Raw genomic sequence first — 23,045 nt, 5'->3', positions numbered from 1 at the left:
GGGGAGGGAATTTCAGATTGGTAGAAGGATACAGTGAGAGGTTCAGAGGTGTGTTGTGGTAAGGAAATTAGATGGCTAGAAGAGAGAAGCCTGAACTGAATGTCATCAAAAATACATTTGGACAGAAGCAGAGGTGGAGGTTGGTGTCTGTCCAGTAACTGTAAACCTGAGTTTTGGCATGAAAAATTTTGATTTGATCAGGCAGAGATGTGTGAGCCAAAACAAGAGTAGAATGCAAATAACTACTGGGGAAAATTATCCTGAAAGTTCTATGAGATGAACTGTATCATAAGAATGGGGCTCAAGGACCAGCTGTGAGATTTTTCTTTTTTTTGAACTTTGGTTTGATGAAAGTTTAGACCATGGAAATACAGAAGATTCTGAAATAAAATCAAGCTGCCCATCTTGTCATATTATCAGAGATCAATAAAGATTGGTTTTAGTTGGCAGAGAGGATGAGAGCCAAATTATAGGGATTGTATGGGAAATTTCAATAATATGACCAAATACCTTATTTGAGAAGTTCAACCAAGGAGAGAAACATTCAGATAGTAAATCTGAATAGTGAATTTGAATAGTAGTAGGGTCAGGTTGGAAACTATGATAAGAGGAATGTAGATGACATCAAAACCCTTGTGTGGGTGCAGAGAACTTCTGAACTGAGGAAAGGCAGAACACACTGTAAAGAGCTAATTCTAGAGAAGGAAATTCCTTTATCTGAGGCCACCATTATTTTATTCAACCAGTTTGTAGCATTGGGCAGAAATGAGAAATCAGTTAGTATACTAAAACGGCAAGGAGTCACAGATGCTGATGAAGGTTGCTTTGAAAGAATTGTCTATGGATTTGAACTGGACTGCTCAAATCACGTGTCCCAGGTGGAACAAAGTAAAGCAGATGGTATGGTTTGAAGAAACTGGAGGAAGGAAGAAGCAAATTATTGCTACTCTCTGCTTTCTCTCTTGCTGGGGCAAATATTTTTATCTTTCTGGGGTCCAGTTGACTTGAGAATCTGATTAAAAATATGGTTACCTTCTCAGAAGAACACGTCTATATGAGTTCTTGATATTCTGCACATATTTTGAGGGGTTTCCTTAATGCTATGAAGCTTCTCCACTAATCCTGGGCTAAGGAGGCTTTAAAGTCTGCTATGTCAGTAATTTCAATTAGCCTGCTTCCTCAGTGCTATGTTTAAAAACCACATTATTTCTCTGGATTTCACTATGGTATTTAGAGTATAACATTATTTTTTGATAAATCCTTATTGAGTATAATTCACATACCATACCCTTCACACAGTTTAAGTACAATTCAGTAGTTTCATATTTCCACAGAGTTGTGCTGTCACCACCACCACAATCAATTTCTGAATATTTTTATAACCTTGAAAAGAAAACTTTTATACTTTAGGAGTCACCCCCATTGCTCCCCATCCTTCCTTGCTCTAGGCGTCACTAATCTACTTTCTGTCTCTATAGAGTAGCTATTCTGGACATTTCATATTAATGGAATTATATGATATGTGGCTTTCTCTGTATAGCTTCTTTCACTTAATGTTTTCAGAGTTCATTGATGATGTGCAATATATCAGTATTTCATTCCTTTGAATCATTGGATGATATTTCATTGTGGATATACCATATTTTATATGTTTTTGTTGGTTGATGGACATTTTGGTTGTTTCTGTTTTTTGGCTATTAGGAATAACGCTTCTGTGGACGTCTGTATACAAATTTTTGTTTATACATATGTTTTAATTTCTCTTGGATATATACCTGGTGGTAGACTTGTCAGGTCTTTGACAACTTTATATTTAACCTTTGGAGGATCGAAGACTAAAGTGTAAGAGCTGAAACTAAAACTCTTAGGAGAAAACTTGTGCATAAAATTGCACCATTTTATATTCTCACCAGCATTGTATGAAGGTTACAATTTCTCTACATCTTTGACAATGCTTTTTAATATCTGTCTTTTTGATTCCAGCCATCCTAGTAGGTGTGAAGTGGTCTTTCCTTGTGGCTTTGATTTGCATTTCCTTGATGGCTAGTGAGCATCTTTAATGAGCTTGTTGGCCAGTTATATATCTCTTTGAAAAAATGTCTATTTCAATTCTTAGCCCATTTTTTAATTTGGCTATTATTATTAAGTTGTTAAGTTGTAAGAATTCTTAAATATTAGAGGTACAGGTCCTTTATCAGATATATAATTTGCAGATATTTTCTTCTATTTTGTAGATTGTCTTTTTACCGTCTTGATAACGTTTTGATATTCAAAAGTTTTAAATTTTGTGAAATCCAATTTATTAACTTTTTCTCTGGTTGCTTGTGCTTTGGTGTCATTTCTTAAGAAACTATCTAATGTAAGGACATGAAGATTCTCCCCAGTTTTTCTTCTAACAATCTTACAGCTTTAGCTCTTATTTAGGTCTGTGATCCACTTTAAATCAGATTTTGATGATAGTGTGACGTATGGGTCCAGCTTCTTCTTTTTTTTTTTCTTTTTTGCATATGTATATCCAATTGTCCCAGCACCATTTGTTGAAAAGACTATTCTTTTCACATAGAATGGTCTTGGCAACTTTGTAGAAAATTAATTGACTGTAAGTATGAGACTCTCAATTCTGTTTCATTGGTCTGTATATCTCACTTTATGTCAGTACCACACAGTCTTGATTACTGTAGCTTTATTATAAGTTTTGATATTGGAAAGTGTGAGTACTCCAGTTTTGTTGTTCTTTAGCAAGATTGTTTTGTCTATTGGTCACTTAAATTTCCATATGAATTTTAGGATAGGCTAATAAATTTCTGCAAAGAAGCTAGCGGTGATTTCGATAGGGATCATGTTGAAACTGTAGGCATTGGAAGTAATGCCATCTTAACAATACTAGGTCTTTCATAGATGAACATGGGATGTATCTTCATTTATTTAGGTCTTCTTTAATTTCTTTTAGCAATGTTTTCTATGGGCTAACTTTTTTTGATAGCCTAAGTGTACACAGCCATTTGATTCTTCAGATTCATTTGAACAGATGGAAATACTAGTAATGGTTTATAGGTACTCTACTCTGCTTCTGGCCTTAGAGTAATTTTGAGTTGACAAGTTTAGCAAATTGAATGAAGTTGTTGTTACCAGTGTGGATGGTTACTTTTGTCTACCGAGTACCACTGTAGGTAGGATTAAGTCTGTCTTAATGGAATTGATGACACAATATTATACATGGCACAGGTCCCTTGGGGATTCAAAGAGCCTTATTAATGCTGGTCTAGAGGACTGATAGGGAGAAATCATTTTTTGTATATTAATGACATCCATAGTTAATATTTCAAATTATCCTATTGTTATTATCAATTTTGTGTCACAATATCCTTCATCTTAAAGCAACCTTAGTTGTCCTCGTGAAGTGCTTTTATTCTCCCAATTTCCAATTTATGAGAGCTCTGTTCAGTCACTTCCGGTGCTCAGCATCTGCATTACCTCATCTCTCTCCTTCATCCTCCATGGGCATTTAATGCCCAAATTCTTTGTCTTCATGTTTGTAACATTTCTTCTGTGTATATATTCCTGTTAATTCCTGCACTTGTTTCCTGGACCAGATTGCCTGTTGCCTCACATCTGGAATACAGTAGTGGCTGACCCCATTTTGTCTTTGTGAATCCATTCTCTTTCTCTGTAATGTATTCTAGGATGTGCTGCTATGGTAGCTTTTGCACATTTTCAGCTTCATAATGAGTCTTTAGGCAATATAGAATCCACATAAAGTCTTCAGCAATAGAAGAGAATTGCAATCTCTTGATCCTGGCTTGTAGCATTTTTCAAGATACAGCTCTGATTTGCCTAAATTAATATTGTGTTTGCCTACTAGTAAGAAAGAAAAACAATTAATAAAGGTTTAAAGAAATAATGGAGTTTATCTTACATACAGAGAGTCTCCTGTTGGGCATTCGGCCGTCCAGGGCTAGTATGGTAGCCCCAGAGAATCATGGACTTAGGTGGCTTCCGTTTTTCTTAAGCATACTTAGTACACAGGTTTCATCTTCATGTTCAGATACTCATGTTCCAAGATGATGTCTACACCACCTCCATCTTCATATCTGTGTTTTGAGTAAGAAGAAAAATAAGAAAGTGGCATCAGTAGGCCATTGTTAAGAAGTATGTTGGTTGGCCAATATAGCTGCAGAAGAGGCTGGGAATGGGATTTTTAGGCAAGCAAGGTGTAAGAGAGTAGGAAATGAAGATTTAGTCAATCCAAACACTTTGCCATACCATATGGTATTCTTGTTGTTTTAATACTGAACACAGTGTCCGAGTTTCTTTAATTTTATAACAATGTGAGTTTTTTGGATTCATTGTAATTGTATATGCTGGTAAACTATCAAATAATTACATCAAAAAATTCTTAGGAAAAGCACAATCAACAGACGGAGTTTACTTTTGAAAACTTGATAGCCACTGTGTCTAATTTGTTTGGAGCTGGGACAGAGACAACAAGCACCACCCTAAGATATGCTCTCCTGCTCCTGCTGAAGCACCGAAAAGTCACAGGTATGACCAACATGGTGGGCAGGGTGAATTTCAGAGAAGGTATTGGGTCCGTCATCTTACTTCTCTTCGTGAAGCTTTACTGTGGAGATTTCTGTGTTACCAGCTATAAGTTGTCCAAATATAAAAAAGGATAAAAGTGAGACAAAGTGGTACAATAGGGGAGGATGATTGAGAGAAGTGAACATAGTGTGAACAGTAGTAACAGCAATAAAGCTATGGATTTCATCAGTGAAAAATTCTGGGTAAGTGCCTGGATTTCATGGACAGGGATTTGCAGCAAGCACAGCCAGCATAAATTGGCCTTGAACTGAATATTAATTTTCTTAAGAAGAGGCCACTTTGAATGGTAGGTATGGTTTTGCAGCGATCTTTCCTTATTCTGAATATGCAGTGTTCTAATGCTAGGGTAGGGAATAATGGGGACTATATTTGTTGAGGTATAGCAGAAATTCTAGAAATTCGGTGTGAAAGCCTGAGAAAATTTAATTGCTTCTTACACCGATAACTTTACAAATACAGAACCACATGCCAGTCTGGGGGATGCTCCACAGTGAGTCACTACAAACTAGCCCAGGCATAGCTTAAAGCTGCTGATATCCATCTAGGGGCAGTCCCAGCAGTGACCTCAGCCATGTGAGTAAGGGCCTTGGATGAGGGCTGCCACACGTAGCTGGGGACATGGCTTCAGGTCTGCGGAGGTGCTCCATAAGTGTGATGCTCATTCTCTGTCCGGAGGGCAGCTGGGGTTGTGGGCTCCTCTGCTGTCTTAGGGCTTTTTGGGTTTGTAGGTGCTGCTGCTGTGCGTGGGGGGGTCCAGAGTTGCAGTTGCCTCCACAACTGGAGGGACAGGGTCACAAGTGCTGCTTCCACTGCTGCTCAGTTGCCTGTAGCTGTGGACACGTGCTGCTCTGACCAGGTGGTCAGAGTTGTGTGCAGTGCCTCCCCTGCTACTGCTGGGTTCTCTGGAGTTGCAGGCTCAGCTGCCGTGGCTGGGTGCCACAATCTCAGGCACTGCCTCATCTGTTCTCCCAGTTCTGCTTCTGGATGTTCCAGTCCACCCACCTTTAAATGAACAGTTGTGTGGAATTCTGTGGCATCCTAGTGTGTTGGGCAGAGTTACCTTTGTTGAGTTATGGATGTTTTACTGGTAGATTGAAGGTGAGAAACAAAGGGAGCATCTCATACTGTTGTGATTATAACATCACTTCCCTCATTGTTGAGTATGATGTTAGCTCTAGGCTTGTCATATGTGGCCTTTATTTTGTTGAGGTACATTCCTTCTATAATTAATCTGTTGGGAGTTTTTATCGTGAAATGATCTTAAGCTTTGTCAAATGCTTTTTCTGCATCTATTGAGATGATCATATGATTTTTATGCTTCATTCTGTTAATGTGGTATATCATATTGTTTTGCATATTTTGAATCACACATGTATCTCAAGGATAAATTCAACTTAATCATGGTGTCTGGTCCTTTTAATGTGCTGTTGTATTCAGTTTGCTAGTATCTTGTAGGGAATTTCTGCATCTGTGTTAATCAGGAATATTGGCCTGTAATTTTCTTTTCTTGTACTTGTGTCACAATTCAAAAGGAATTTTTTTATTCCAGAAGTCTGAGTCCAGAAAAATGGTGTTTACCATAATAATTTCCTTTCAGGTTAATAGTTTTAACTTTTATAAACAACTTTTTAAAAAATAATTTTAAATTATCTTTAAGCAGGTTCTGGTTATGAATAGCAGATTGGTTATGGAAATTATGTTTGTCTGAGTCATAATCCCATTGAAATGATAAATTAATTGCAGATGAGAATTACTCCTGTTTAAGTTGCAGAAAAAGAATCAGTAGATCTCATGTAGGAGAATGGAGGTTTCAGAGAGGGTGCTGTGCAAAAGGCTTAGAAAACTATTTCAAAATGGATTAGATGGATAAAACAGATGTGAGAGGAAACACCAAGAACAAAAGAGAAATGATAAATTGAGGCTTTCCAGTAATCAGAAAATTATTACTAGGAGTTTGAAACGTCTGGCTGAGCATTTTCAATAATTCTAAACTGGCACCTAAAAATTAGGAATTGAAATAGGTGCTTGTAAGACCAGGAATGTAGAAAAGGGTAAACATAATCAGTTGTCTTACTTTACATAGTCATAATGATATAAACAATGAATAGTGATACAATAAAAAATTGTGATATAAATATACTGGAGAAAATTGAGTGAGGGGAAGTTTTGTGTGTGTGTGTGTGTGTATTTTGTATGGGGTAGTGGTTGAGATATTAGCCTTCGGGTCACCTACCATAAAGTCACACTTTGTCTGAAAATGGATAAATCAAGAAATATAAATAGTCATTGTTTAGAAATATGAGATAAATTTCAGAAGAAACTGCTAGAATGTTTCAAAGTGGTCACCTTTGGGGAGTGTGAGGATTAGAGAAGATAGAATTGCAACTTGTAAATAAATCCACACACAACACACATACAGTCACACAAACCATACATAGGTATACATCAGTTACAGAATTTGATTTTTAAAGCATCATATATTATTTGATCTGTAATTAATACTTGTTCCCTGTTTTTCTTTCTGTGAGGACAGTAATTTCTTGAGTTAATGTACTATTTATATATGAAGTATTTCATCCTTTCTACTTGTATTAATGATTCTGTATGCTAATATAGAGGTGTGCACAGACTTATCTCAAAGCATAGCTTGTATGAGTCATTTGTACCTATATTATGACAATTCACTCAATGTCTAGGTGCATTTTTGAAATATAACTAATGTTTACAATGATATTGGGACAACTTCATAATGCCTCATGTATTTCTGAATTGGTATGCAAATGTGGGAGGCACATTTTTCTTTTTCCATCAGTCTTTCTTGTCTTTTATCAGCTAAGGTCCAGGAAGAGATTGACCGTGTGATTGGCCGACACCGGAGCCCCTGCATGCAGGACAGGAGCCGCATGCCCTACACAGATGCTGTGGTGCACGAGATCCAGAGATACATCGACCTCATCCCCACCAACCTGCCCCATGCGGTGACCCATGACATTAAATTCAGAAACTACCTCATCCCCAAGGTAAGATTGATTTCTTCTGTAGTGACCTCAGTACTCTTGAAGCTCCCATATCCATGTGTGGTTTCAATCCTCTACCAATGCAAGATGAGAGAGAACTGCAAAAATCATACATGTGGTAGCTTGATAGATTTTGTATTGTTTCCAGTTTGTGGCTATAAATCTTTATGACAGATCTTGATATCTGGCTAAGTCTTCCAAATTTTTTTTTTAAATATTATTTTGACTACTCTTACCTGTTTGTGTTTCCAGATAAGATTTTTAGTATCCATTTGTCAGTTACTCAAAACACTCAGCTATGAGTTTTATCAGGATGATATTAAATCAATTTGGAAAGAATTGACATCTTGACATGTTACATCTTTCAATTCATGGATGTGGTATAGTGTTCCAATTTATTTGGACATTCTTTACTTTTTTTTAATACTGTTTTGTTTTCAGTGCACTGACTACACATCTGTTATTTTTTTCCCAGATAAATATTTTTGATGTCATTATACATTACATAATTTTTTTTTACATTGCATAATTTTTAAAATGCCTTTTCTACTTTTTTCTTATATGGAAATATTGGCTTTATTATTTTGATGACTTTAGCAACCTTTCCAAAATCATTTATCATTGCTAATAATTTGTGAATTTATTTGTAATTTCTGTGTATGCAGTTCTGCTCTATGGTTTAATATTTGTTTTATTTCATATCTTCTGATTCTTACGACTTTAATTTTTTTTATTTCATTATCACACTGGCTGGATTTCCAGGATAATGCTGAACAGAAGTGATCTTAGTGGCCTTTGTGTCATTTATGATATCCAGGAAGAGATGAGGGTTAAGTATCTCATCATTGAGAATGGTGTTTTATGTATATTTTTGTAAACATTAAAAAAAAGATTAGGGAAGTATTTCCTCAACTCTTATTTTTGTGTGATTTGAGGGGATAAGCTTTATTTTTTTAGAGCAGTTTTAGGTTCACAACAATATTGAGCTGAAGATAGAGAGATTACCCCATATCCCCCCTGCCTCCACACATGCACAGTCTCCGCCATTATCAGCATCATCTACCAGAATGGTGCATTTGTTAAAATTGATGCACCTATACTGATAAATCATTAGCATCCAAAGTTCATCATTTACATTAGGGTTCACACTTGGTGTTGTATATTCTGTGAGTTGGGGCAAGTGTATATCCATCATTGTTGTATCATATAGAGTACTTTCGCTGCTCTAAAATTCACTGTGGTCTGACAGTTTATCCCTCCCTCCCCCAAACTCCTGGCGACCACTGGTCTTTTTACTGTCTCCATAGTTTTGCCTTTTCCAGATTATCATACAGTTGGAATACAGTAGATAGTCTCTTCAGATTGGCTTCTTTCATTTAATAATATGCAAATAAGTTTTCTCCATGTTTTTTTCATGGCTGATAGCTCATCTCTTTTTAGTGCTGAATAATATTCCATTTTCTTAATGTGTCTCAGTTTTTTAATCCATTAACCTAGTGTAGGACATCTTAGTTGTTTCCAGGTTTTCACAATTATGAATAAAGCTTCTATAAACATCCTTGTGGAGGTTTTTGTGTGGACATAAGTTTTCAGCTCATTTGGGTGAGTACCAAAGGGTGTGGTTGCTAGATCATATTGTAAGAATATACTTAGTCTTAGAAGAGACTGCCAAACTTTCTTCTAAAGTGGCTGTATCATTTTGCATTCCCAAGAGTAGTGAATGAAGAGTTCCTGTTGCTTCACATCCAGGTTAGCATTTGATGTCAGTATTCTGGATTTTGGCCATTCTAACAGGTAATGGTATCTCATTGTTGTTTAAATTTGCATTTACTTGATGACATATGATGTGGACCATCTTTTAATATGCATATTTGCAATCTGTATATCTCCTTTTATGAGGTATCTGTTCACATCTTTTTTTCAAGTTTTAAATCATGTTGTTTATATTCTCATTGTCGAATTTTAAAAATTCTTTGTATGTTTTGGATAACAGTCCTTTATCAGATATATCTTTCACAAATATTTTCTCCCAATGTGGCTTGTCTTTTCATTATCTTGAAAATGTCTTTCTGAGAGCAGAAAATTTTAATTTTAATGAAGTCCAGCTTATCAGTTCTTTCTTTTATAAATTGTGCCTTTAGTGTTGGTTTTATATGCATCTGAAAAGTCACCGCCAAGCTCAAGGTCATTTTCTCCTATGTTATTTTCTAGGAGTTTTATAGTCTTGCATTTTACATTTAGATCTATGACCCTTTTTGAGTTAATTTTGTGAAGGATGTAATATTCATTTTTTTTTTTTTCTTCCGCTTGTGAATGTCCAGATGTCCCAGCAATGGTCTTTGGAAAAAACTGTCTTTTCTCCATTGTATTGCCACTACTCCTTTGTCAAAGATCAGTCAGCTACATTTATGTGGGTCTATTTCTGGGCTCTATACTCTGTTCCACTGATCTGCTTGTTTATTCTTTCATCAGTACTACAGTGTTTTGATTGCAATAGCTTTAAAGTAAGTCTTGAATTTGAATAGTATGAGTTCTCCAACTTTGTTCTTCTTCAATATTGAATTGGTTATTCTGGGTCTTTTGACTATAAACTTTAGGATCAGTTTATCAATATCTACTTGCTGGGATTTTGGCTGAAGTTGCATTGAATTGGTAGAATAAGCTGGGAAGAGCTGACATTTTGATAATATTAAGTTTCTATCCATGAACATGGAATGTCTCCATTTATTTAGTTCTTTGATTTTCTTCATCAGCATCTTGTTGTCTTCTTCATATAGAACTTGTACATAGTTTGTTAGATTTATGACTAAGTATTTCATTTTGGGGATGCTTATGTAAGTGGCATTGTGATTTTAATTTTAAATTCCAATTGTTAATTGCTGACATATGAAAATGATTCACTTTTGTGTATTAACTTTTTATCTTGTAGTCATGGGGTACTTAGTATTTTCAGAAATTTTTTTCAAATATTTTGGATTTTCTACATAGATAATGATGTCATTTGCAAACAAAGACTTCTATTTTTTTTCCCAATCTGTATACGTTTTATTATTCCTTTAGGTAAGGCTTACAGTGTGATGTTGACAAACAGTGGTGAGATGAGATATCCTTGCCTTATTCTTGATCTCAGTGGGAAAACTTTGAGTTTCTCAATAAATTTGGTTAGCTGTAGTTTTTTTGTAGATATTCTTTATCAAGTTGAGGAAGTTGCCATCTACTCCTAGTTCTTTGAGAATTTTTATCATGAATGGTTGTTCTGTTTTGTCAGATGCTTTTTTCTGCATGTGTTGATATGATCATGTTATTTTTCTTCTTTGGCTTGTTGATGTAACGGATTACATTAATTGGTTTTCGGATATTGAACTAGCCTTGTATACATGGGATAAAAATCATTTTATACATTATTGGAATAGATTTGGTAAAATTTGTTCAGGATTTTTACACGTATGTTCCTGAGAGATATTGATCTCTAGTTTTCCTTCCTTGTAATGTCTTTGGTTTGGTATTCGAGTAATGCTGGCCTTATAAAATGAGTTAGGGTCAACTGCTGCTGCTACTACCTCCTGAAAGATTGTAGTGATTTGGTACTTTTCTAATTTAAAAAAATTAAAACAAAATTTAATTTTATTGTTTTAAGAATACTTAACATTAGGTATGTCCTCAACAAATCTGTAAATGTTCAATACATTAATTTTAACTATAGGCATAGTGTTATATAGCAGATCTTGAGAATTTATCTTGTATTACTAGAACTTTATACCTATTGATTAGAAACTCCCCATATCTCCCTCTCCCCTGCTCTTTGCAATCTGTATAGTTTTTCATAAATGTGTGTACAATTTGATCAAATGGATTCTCTGCATTCATTTATATGGCATATGTTTTGTCCTCTCTGTCTCTGTGTCTGTCTCTCATATATAAGCAGCTGGATTTAGTTAGCTACATTTTATTGGGAACATTTGTATTTATATTCACAAAAGACTGATCTGCAATTATTCTTTCTCAAATTTTTAATCAGACTTCTGATATCAAGGTAATGTTGGCCTTATAAAATAAGGTGGGTTATTTTCCATTTTGTGGAGAGTTTATATATATGTATATATGTAATTGCCAGCTTTTCTCTTCTTTTTGTGTTCACTTTGTTCTGTCTTTCCTGTGCCTAATAAGTTTTGGTTAAGCTCAGATATACATAAGATAAAGAATGCAGTCTCAGATGATGTTTATCTTCTTCCAGAAGGTGTTCATCCTTCCTCCACTATGTAGGAAGAATTATTTAACACCTCCTGTTTCAGAATTGGATATTAATGCAGTCAGAAATTGACTATAGATACTAGTGTACCTTTCCAAGTTTCTTCCTTCTATGGAATCTAGAAACTCATTTTGTCAGCAGCTTTTTAATGCTTTCTAACACTTGGTTTCTGTTTTTATTCAGACTTTCTAGTTGGTATCCTACAGACTACTCCCATCTAAAGCCTGCACATATTACTATTATATAAAAAATATGATAACTAAAAATTCACTTTAAGGGGAAAAGGGTTATGAGTTTAAGGTTGAAACCACTACTTCTATCTTCTGAGGAAGAGATAATTCTGAATATCTGTGTTGTCCCATATGGTAGAAGGTAGAGTAATGGTTTTTGGTATGTGTGGAGTCTAATGGTTTTGACCAATGTGTGAAATTATGTATGTACCACCACAACCAAGGTATAAAATACTTCCATCATCTCAAAAAGTTCCCTTATTCTCCTTTTGCAACTAGTCCACTTCCCCCCATTGTGGCCCTTGGTAATCACTGATCTGTTTTTGGTCCTGCAGTTTTGCCTTTTCAAGAATATTTCAATATAATGGAATGTGACATAAATGAAATAACTTGTAATCAGTATATACGTGTATCTCTTTTTTATGTGGCAGAATATGTTTGAGATGCATTTCTGTTATTGCATGTATCATTAGTTTGTTTTATACAATGAGTAATCCATCATATGGAGTACTACAGATTGTTTATTCATTCACTAATTGATGGATATTTGGATTGTTTCCAGTTTGGGGATATTTAAATAAAGGTGCTGTGAACATTTGCATGCAGGTTTTTGTGTGGATATAAATTTTTATTTCTTTTGAGTAAATACCGAGGATAGGGCTGGTTGCTTAAGTGTTTAACTTTATTAAAAAACCCCACCAAACTATTTTCTCATATGACTGTGACATTTTACATTCCCACTAGTAATGTAAGAGAGTTCCAGTGCCCTCTGCCACTTGCCATTCTTAGTGTTTTTAAATTTTAGACACTGTTGTAGTTGTGTAGTGATACCACGTTTTGTTTTACTTCTGTTTTCTTGATGAATAATGATCTCTGGGTTTTTATGTGGTGATTTTATGTGGTGGCCATTCATATGTGTTCATTGGTAAAGTGCTCAAATTATATTCTTATTTTTATTGGGTTATTTGCCTTATTATTTAATTATTGCAGTTCTGTATATATTTTACATGTAGCCTCTTTATTATATCTTAAGTGTTGTGGATATTTACTCCCAGTATGTGTTTTTTCTTACTTTTTTGTAGTTTCTAGGAATGTCTTTCAAAGAACAGTTTATAATTTTGATAGAGTCCAATTTATCAATTATTTCTCTTATGACTTGTGCTTTTGTGTCATATTTCTTTTCCAACATATGCTACCAAATATTTATGCTTTTCTTTTTCAATTTTTGTATTTAGGTCTATGATCCATTTAAAGTTCATTTTTACTTATGGTTTGAAGTAATGACCGTACTTTATTACTTTTCTTTATGGATATCCACTTGTCCCAGCACCATTTGTTGAAAACACACCTGCTTTTTAAATCTTAAAGTAACATTTTCACTTATTATTTGTTTTAAAATATACAAAGTAGTAATTTAAAAAACAAAATTAGAGGTCTTAAATATGATAAACTTAAGGGGTGAAATTTCTTCCCAATTTTGAATGTAAACATTTTAAAATTGAAGTAGTTATTTAAACACACTATATATATACACTACATGAAATATATATGAAATTGTGTACCTTTTAACTACATGTCTATCTGCATCTGTCTATATAAGATAGCTACCAAATTTAACACCTAAATACTTCAGTATATATCTTCTAGGAACATATGAGCAAGGACTTTATCCTACATAACAATGAAAGCGTTCACATGAAAAGAATGATCATCTCTACAATAATTTTATCTAATACTTAGCCTATAAATACATTTTCTCAATTATCCTAAAATATCTTTTATAGCTTTTCTTGAGGGAACATCCAGAATCCAATAAAGGAACAAGTATTTAATTTGATTATCTGTCCCTTTAATCCTCAGTGATCAAGAACAGTTCTTTTTCCTTTATTTATTTTATTTCAGTACACTGACAATTTCAAAGAGTCCAGGACAATTGTCATGTAAAATGTTCCTCAGTCTGGCTTTGTGTGATTGTTTTCTTGAGATTAGATTCCAGTTCTGTGTTTTTGGCAAAAAAATTACATAGGTGATGTGTATGTCCCACTGCATCACATTTTGGCTGAAGACATATAATGTCAGTTTATTCCATTACTGGTGTTGCTAAGGTACTGTTAAGGAGGTGTCTGCCATCTCCATTGCTGAGGTTCTGTTTTTCATAAATAATAAATAATAAATCTGTGGTATGGTAGTTTAAGACCTTGTGAATATCATGTTTTCCTAAATCATTCATACAGCAGTTTTAGCATTAATTGATGATCTTTACCTGAATTGGTGAAAAGTGATAATTTTTCTAATTTTATCATGCCTCTTTGTTTTTTAATCTAGAATTCATCTATAATGTAGAGTGCTCCCATATTTTTTTCAGGTTATTGTTTTTTTTTAAATATGTACTTTTATTGAAGTGTAGTCATTATATCCCAGAGATAGATACTTAGTAGTTAGTGTACTTGTTGATATATCTAAGAAGTCATTTTTCCTCTTGGGCAACTTGTCTTTTTCTTCTTTTCTTTTTAACACCTTTATTGTGGTATGGTTCCTATACAGTAAACTACACATATTTCAGATGTACAATTTGATGAATTTTGATAGATATATACACCAATAAAACCACTACCACAATCAAGATAGCTAACATTTTTATCTCTCTCCAAGAGGTGCAATTTTTAAATTCCCAATTTATCCATTCCCGCACCCTTTCCCCACAGGTAACCATAAGTCTGTTCTCTATATCTGTGAATCTGTTTCTGTTTTGTAAAAATAATTCATGTCTTTTTTTTTTTTTTTTTTTTAGATTCCACATATAAGCAGTGTCACATGGCATTTTTCTTTCTCTTTCTGGCTTACTTCACTTAGAATGACGATCTTTGGGTTCATCTGTGTTGCTGTAAATGGCATTATTTTACATTTTTTAATCGCTGGGTAGTATTCCATTATACATTAACTGACCATAAGTGCATGGGTTTATTTCTGGACTTTGTATAGTGTACTATTGATCTAAGTGTCTGTTTTTTGTGCCAGTACCATCCTGTTTTGATTACTGTAGCTTTGTAGTATAGTCTGAAGTTAGAGAGTGTAATTCCCTCAGCTCTGTTCTTCTTTTCCAAAATTGTTTCAGCTCTTTGAGTTCTTTTGTGTTTCCATACAAAGTTTAACATTTTTTGTTCCAGCTCTGTGAAAAATGTCATTGGTAATTTGATAGGGATTGCTTTGAATCTGTATATTACTGCCTTGTGTAGTATGGCCATTTTAACAATATTGATTCTCCCAATCCAAGAACGTCATATATCTTTCCATTTATTTATGTCATCTTCAGTTTCCTTCATCAGTGTCTTACAGTTTGCAGAGTACAGGTCTTTTGCCTCCTTGGGTAGGTTTATTCCTAGATATTTTATTCTTTTTGGTGCGATGGTAAATGGTATCATTTCCTTAATTGGTTTTCTGCTTTTTTGTTGTTAGTGTATAGAAATGGAACTGATTTCTGTGTATTAATTTTGTATCCTGCAACTTTACCAAATTTACTGATTAGTTCTAGTAGTTTTCTGGTCGCCGCTTTTGAGTTTTCTATGCATAGTATCATGTCATCTGCAAACAATGACAATTTTACTTATTCGTTTCCGTTTTAGATTCATTTTATTTCTTTTATTCTCTGATTGTTATGGCTAGGACTTCCCAAACTATGTTGAATAAAAGTGGTGAGAGTGGGCATCCTTGTCTTGTTGCTGATCTTAGAGGAAATGCTTTCAGCTTTTCTCCATTAACTATCATGTTAGCTATGGGTTTGTCATATATGGCCTTTGTTATGTTGATGCATGTTCCGTCTATGCCCACTTTATGGAGAGTTTTCATCATAAATGGATGTTGAATTTTATCGAAAGCTTTTTCTGATCTATTGGGACGATCATGTTGTTTTCATTCTTCAATTTGTTAATGTGGTATATAACATCAGTTGATTTGCAGATACTGAAAAATCCCTGCATCCCTGGGATAAGTCCCATTTGATCATGGTGTATGATCTTTCTAATGCACTGTTGCAGTTGGTTTGCTAGTATTTTATTTGAGGATTTTTGTGTCTATATTCATAAGTTATACTGGCCTGTAATTTTCTTTTTTTGTGATATCTTTGGTTTCAGTATCAGGGTGATGATGGCCTCATAGAATGAGTTTGAAAGTTTTCCTTCCTCTGCAATTTTCTGGAACAGTTTCAGAAGGATAGGTGTTAACTCCTCTCTAAATGTTTGGTAGAATTCACCTGTAAAGCCATCTGGTCCTGAACCTTTGCTTATTGGAAGATTTTTAGTTACTGATTCAATTTCAGTACTGGTAATTGGTTTATTCATATTGTCTATTGCTGGTTCAGTCTTGGTAAATTGTACCTTTCTAAGAAATTGTCCATTTCTTCTATGTTGTCCTTTTTGTTGGCATATAGTTGCTTATAATAGCCTCTTATGATCCCTTGTATTTCTGTGGTATCAGTTGTAACTTCTGCTTTTTCATTTCTGAAATGAAATTTTATTAATTTGGGCCCTCTCCCTTTGATCAACATGAGTCTGACTAAGGGTTTATCAATTTTGTTTATCTTTTCAAAGAAACAGCTTTTAGTTTCATTGATCTTTTCTATTTTTTTTTTTTTTTTTTAGTCTCTATTTCATTTATTCTACTCTAATCTTTATTATTTCTTTTCTTCTAACTTTGGGTTTTGTTTGTTCTTCATTCTCTAGTTGCTTTATGTGTAACATTAGGTTATTTATTTGAGATTTTTCTTCTTTCCTGAGGTAGGCTGTATCACTATAAACTTCCCTCTTAGAACTGCATATGCTGCATCCCAGATGTTTTGGATCATGTGTATTTTCATTTTCTTTTGTCCCAGAGTATTTTTTGACTTCCTCTTTGATTTCTTCAGTGATCCATTGGTTGTTTAGTAGTGTATTGTTTAGCCTCCACATGTTTGCAGTTTTTGCAGTTTTTTTCTTATAGTTGATTTCTAACCTCATAGCATTGTTGTTAGAAAAGATGCTTGGTATGGTTTCAACTTTCTTAAATTTACTGAGGCTTGCTTTGTGGCCAGCATGTGGTTGATTCTGGAGAATGTTCCGTGTGCACTTGAGAAGAATGTGTAGTCTCTTGCTTTTGGATGGAATGCACTGTGTTCCACTATTACTGTGTATTGTCCATTTCTCCTCTTATGTCTTAACAATTGCATTATATATTGAGGTGCTCCTATGTTGGATGAATATATGCTTACAATTGTTGTAGCCTCTTGGATTGGTCCCTTGAGCATTATGTAGTGTCCTTTGTCTCTTGTAACAGTCTTTATTTAAAAATCTATTTTGTCTGATATAAGTATTACTACTCCAGCTTTCTTTTGCTTTCTGTTTGCATGGAATACCTTTTTCCATCCCCTTACTTTCTGCTTGTGTCTCTAGCTCTGAAGTTGTCCCTTGTGGACAGCATATCTGTGGGTCTTGTCTTTGTATCCATTTAGCCAGACTATGTCTTTAGGTTGGAACGTTTAATTCATTTACATTTAAGGTAGTTATTGATATGTATGTTCTTATTGCTGTCTTATTAATTGTTTTGAATTTGTTTCTGTAGGTCTTTTTTTCGTCTTCTTTTTGTTCTCTTTTCTTGTAATTTGATAACTAGAGAAGTTCCTTTAACATTTGTTGTAAAGCCGGTTTGGTGGTGCTGAATTCTTTTAGCTTTTTGTTTATCTGTGAAGCTTTTGATTTCTCCATCAAATCTGAGCCTTACTGAATAGAGTATTCTTGGTTGTAAGTTTCCCCCTTGCATCACTTTAAATATATCCTGCCACTTCCTTCTGGCCTGTAGAGTTTCTGCTGAAAAATCATCTGATGACCTTATGGGAGTTCCTTTGTATGTTATTTATTGCTTTTCTCTTGCTGATTTAAATATTTTCTCCTTATCCTTAATTTTTGTCAATTTGATTACTATGTGCCTCAACGTGTTCCTCTTTAGGTTGATTCTGTGTTGAACTCTCTGAGCTTCCTGGACTTGGGTGACTGTTTCCTTTCCCAATTTAGGAAAGTTTTTGGTTATTATCTCTTTAAAAATTTTCTCAGATCCTTTCTCTCTTCTCCTTATGGGACCCTTATGATGAGAATATTAGTGTGCTTGATGTTGTCCCAGACTTCTCTTAAACTATCCTTGTTTCTTTTCATTCTTGTTTCTTTTTTCTCTTCTGCAGAAGTGATTTCCACTAGTCTGTCTTCTAGCTCACAGATCTGTTCTTCTCCCTCATTTAGTCTATTCTTGATCCCTTCTAGTGTGTTACTCATTTGAATAATTTTATTATTCAACTCTGTTTGGGTATTCTTTATGTTTTCCAACATTTTCTAAAAACTTTGCTCTGTGTATCGATACTCCTCTTGAGATCTCTGAACATCTTCACCATCATTACTCTAAACTCTTTCTTGAATTGATAGCCTATCTCTTCATCACTTATTTCTACTTCTAGGATTTTATCTTGTCCCTTGGCCTGGAAGATGTTCCTCTGCTGCCTCATATCTTCTATCTTTCTGTTTGTATTTTTAGGTAGATTATTTACATATCTCATCCTTGGAGAAGTAGCCCTCTGTGGGAAATGTCCTATTTGCCCTGACAGTACACTGCTCTCTTGTCACCCAAGGGCCAGAGTCCACCCAGTCCCAAGGTAGAGTCTGGCCCTTGTTTGTGAATTCTTTTCACAGGCTTTGGGATTGTTGTTTTCTTATTTCTGGTATCTGCTCCCTGGTAGGTGAGACTGGATTAGAGGCCTATGCAGGCTTCCTGGCAAGAAGAATCTGCCTGCCCATTGCTGGGTAGAAGTTGGTACTGGTGTGTAGTGGCATGTCTAGAGGCTCAGGAAGTCTGCTGATGGGTGTGATTGTGTTTCCATGTATGTTGTTTGGCCTGAGGCTTCCCAGCCCTTAAACCTGTAGGCTGTTGGGTGGGGCTAGGTCTTGGTGCTAATTATCCAGTCAACACATTAGCCTCCAGGAAAGCTCATGTCCATGAACACTACCTGAATATCCACCAGCAGCTTCTAGGTTCCTCGGGTGGCCACAGCTGTCCCCTACCTCGCTAGAAGACCTTCCAAAGCCAGCAAGTAAGTAACTGGCCCAAGTTCTTGTGAAATCGCTGCCTCTGCCCTTGGACCTGGAGCACGTGAAATTCTATGTACACTTCCCAAGAGAATGAAGTCTCTGTTTCCCTCAGTCCCATGGGACTTCTGGAGTTAAGCCCTGATAGACTTCAAAACCAGATGTTCTACGGTCTCCTCCTCCCAGTGCTGGAACCCAGGCTGGGAAGCCTGACGTGGGGCTTAGAAATCTCACTCTGGTGGGAGGGCCTCTGCAAGTTAATTATTCTTCAGCTTGTGGGTCACCCACCCGGGGATATGGGGCCCAATTATATTGTGAACATGTCCCTCCTCCTGTCTTGCTGTGGTTTCCTCTTTGTATTTCCAGTAGTTCTTTTTTCCTAGGTTCCAGTCTGTTTTTTCAATGGTCGTTTAGCAGTCAGTTGTGGTTTTGTTGTAGTCATGAGGAGAGGTGGGCTTGTGGTCCTACTACTCTGCCATCTTGTCCAGAAATCTCTCCTTCCCAGGTTTTCTTTTTTATTGTGGTAAAATACACATAACATAAAAATTACCATTTTAGCTATTCTAAAGTGTACAATTCAGTGAAGTTTATTACATTTACAATGTGGTGCACCCATAGTTACTATCTAGTTCCATACGATTTTCGGTATTTCAAAAGAATATCCTCTACCCATTAAATAGTCCTTGCCCATTCCTCCCTCCCTACAGCCCCTAACAGCTACTAATCTGTTTCTGTGTGTATGAACTTGCCAGATGTCATTTTTAATCAGATCAGATCTCTATCTTTAAAAGCTCTATAAACATATTCCAGATACATCTGACTTTTCAAGAGTGAGCAGAGACTTTTCATTTTAAGCTACAATCCACATATACAGTGTATGAAGACTGAAGTTATGAGATAGAGCAAAGGGTGGGACAGACAGCGGTGTCCAAACATCGTGATAAGTAAGGGGATTCAGAGATCTAGCACCCAAGTAACCAAGTACTCAGTATTTCTGTTACTTTAGTAACATCACTGACACTGGTCTTAAACTCATCCCTGTTATTGCTTGTTGTGTCTGGGCGGAAATGCCACTGCCCTCCTTTGGACTGGGATTTCTCATCTACAGATTGAAAGATCAGAGTAAATGATTTGCAACATTTCTTCCAGCTTCAGGACTTCTTTATAACTTGATTTATCTTCATCTGTTCATCCCAGGGCACGACTATATTAACATCGTTGACTTCTGTGCTACATGATGACAAAGAATTCCCCAACCCAGAGGTGTTTGACCCTGCCCACTTCTTGGATGATAGTGGCAGCTTTAAGAAAAGTGACTACTTTATGGCTTTCTCAGCAGGTAATTAAAATTACTTTCCTAAGATACTTCAGGGGACAAGAAATGGTTTTGCAACCAGTTGGAACTTACATGGTGCTCACTCAGGGGCTGGTAGAATTGCACTTTGTTCATGATTACAAGCACCACTCCCAGTGCCCATGCACTCTCCACTCACTCATCGTACATCTGCCTTATTGAAAGTCTGGGGAGGTGACCTATTTCTTCCAAAGTGAGAAAGCTCAAAAATAGGTAGATTGAATTCTGCCTCTAAATGTATCACTGAGCTACCCACGAGCTCTTCTTAGCAGGTGAAACTCATCTAGACTTTTTTTGCCTGCCATGTATTTTTTATATGCTATCCCTCACTTCCCAGGCTGAGCTCTGGGGTTGCAAGTATCCACAAGCACAGAATGGCGCCAAAGAGGCTAACATCCTACTTGGGAAGGGAGGTTAGTAAACAGATCAATTTAATTCATTAAGCATAGTGTTGTGAGAGAGGAGCGCACAGGCTGCCAGGAGACCAAGAGGGAAGCTACCTCCTTTCTGGTCACTCATACCCCACAGTGAGGCCTAAAATGGGTAAGCAACATTCCAACAGCAGAAAGGTAATTTAACCTGCATCACAGAGGACATGGAGCAAGGGAAAAAGAGAGAGCAAGGCACTTTCATAGGAGCAGGACATTTCCTGTAGTTTGAGAAGGTCGGAAACTCCCAACAAATTGTGGTGTAAGGAAGTTCTTGGGAATGTGGCAGGATACTGTGCAGTGGTTCCAGAGCACCGTGATCTTCCTGCACTTTTGATCAGAGGTCTTGGATGTTGGGTCTTCACAGCTACAGTGTGTGCTGATTTCTGGCTACAGAGCCACCTTCATGTATTCAGTGGTTTTTGATGCCTGCTTTGGGTCTTGCTCTGAATATACCGAGATGTCAAGGACTGAGCCCTCTCCAAGGAATGCACATTTCAGCATAGCAGAAAAATAAATAAGCAGAGAATTTCAACTCAAGGTGATCCGTGCTTCAATTGAAGTGTGAGAGTGATGCTGAGGAAACCCAGGGTGGGCAAAAATTCTGTTGCCTGTGAAGATCACAAAGATCATAAAGAGGAAATGACACGGGACCTAGGTCCTGAAGGAAGTATAAGAGAAGTGCATCTTAGCCAAATGGAACAGCACAAGACAAAGCTAGAAACTCCATGGTATGTTAGGAATTGATGAGTGGATATGGCTAGTGCTGAGACTAGAGGGTATGAAGAATGGAAGGAATGATAGGGAGCATCAGACTGGGAACAAAATATGAAGGACCAGTTTAATCCATATTTGGACCTCATCCCATGGAACAGATGGGAGAGACATTTAATATTTTAAAGTGGGAGAGTGACACATTTCGACACATGCTTTTAAAAGCACAGGAAGGAAAAGAATCTTTGGCTGTTTGGTGCCAGAGGTAGAAAGGGAAACACAGATAACATGAGTTCCCACCTCTCAGTTCTTCTACCTTCAACCCGTCTAGAGAAGCAGAGTGAGGATATTTCTACAAAGACTGATGGAAACTGGAAATGGAAAAGAGCAGTTATAATGTGGGCATACATAATGAAATGCTTGATATAGAGCTGGCACTCAAGTATTTGTTGAATGAAAGGTTCTCATTAACATAATAGGTGAATAGTGAATGTATCCATCCTTCTGTCCATCTGTCTCTTAAACCATCCTTCCAGCCCTCCATCTAGACATTCATTCATTAAATAGTTACTGCATATGTTTTGTTACAGCTCCCAACGTATTATTCTCGGAACAAATCCCCTCTGTGTGTTATTTTCAGGAAAACGGATGTGTCTTGGAGAGGGCCTGGCCCGCATGGAGCTGTTTTTATTCTTGACCACCATTTTACAGAAATTTACCCTGGAATCTATTGTTGACCCTAAGGATATCGACACCACCCCAGTTTCTAGTGGGTTTGGCCATGTGCCACCCTTGTACCAGCTCTGCTTCATTCCTGTGTGATGAAGGGCACACCATCCAGCTGCTGCTGTGCTGTTGTCTCTAATTCCCCCTCCTTTTTCTCACTACCAGGGATGATTTCTCTTGCCACTTAATCTCACATCTTCCCTTTCCATCAATATCCAGTGAACATCCAGCCTCCATTGTAGGTGAGATTCCTGAATTTTATTGAATAAATATATGTGTTATTCTTTTTAGTCTGTAACACTTCTTTTGGCCACCACAAATGCTAACACTTATCTAATATTGACTTAGTACTATGTTATCACTGTGAAACACAGAAGAATGAGGAGTATAAGCCACTACACAGCCATTTGTCCTCTGGATGTTCTAAATAGCCTCAGTATTTGCTGGGCCTGTTCTCAAACTTTCCTTCTTTGTACATAATACAGGTAAGAAATGGAAGAAAATAGAGTCCAAAGAGGCCTTACTTCTCCTTAATGATGAGCACTGAGAGGGACATAGGGGAATGGGCCAGAAAAACTCCCTTGGCTGAGTGTCTCCTACAGTTACTTGAGGTTTGGATTTGAAA

The 23,045-nt window shown here is 36.2% G+C and overlaps 1 protein-coding gene across 6 annotated transcripts in view; it reads left to right on the top strand.

Annotated features, from left to right (window-relative positions):
- LOC105081813 (cytochrome P450 2C18) overlaps nt 1-22,710 on the top strand; it is a 35,642-nt gene extending 12,932 nt beyond the window's left edge. For 3 of the 6 annotated variants that reach the window (XM_010971191.3, XM_074373914.1, XM_045507529.2), the window contains exons 6-9: nt 4,401-4,542; nt 7,435-7,622; nt 20,396-20,537; nt 22,335-22,710. In XM_010971191.3, coding sequence (XP_010969493.2) covers nt 4,401-4,542; nt 7,435-7,622; nt 20,396-20,537; nt 22,335-22,516 — 654 coding nt within the window. In that variant the 3' untranslated portion in view covers nt 22,517-22,710. Of the gene's footprint in view, nt 1-4,400; nt 4,543-7,434; nt 7,623-9,331; nt 9,414-14,889; nt 19,204-20,395; nt 20,538-22,334 lie in introns of those variants that run through there. The other 3 variants (XR_012510190.1, XR_012510191.1, XR_012510192.1) reach the window with 3 other exon arrangements.
- Nucleotides 22,711-23,045: the final 335 nt, after the last annotated feature.

Source organism: Camelus bactrianus, chromosome 11, assembly GCF_048773025.1.
Source record: "Camelus bactrianus isolate YW-2024 breed Bactrian camel chromosome 11, ASM4877302v1, whole genome shotgun sequence".
NCBI classification, from domain to species: domain Eukaryota; kingdom Metazoa; phylum Chordata; class Mammalia; order Artiodactyla; family Camelidae; genus Camelus; species Camelus bactrianus.
Note: the sequence above shows the minus strand (reverse complement) of the source record. Positions and strands in the feature narration are given on the sequence as shown.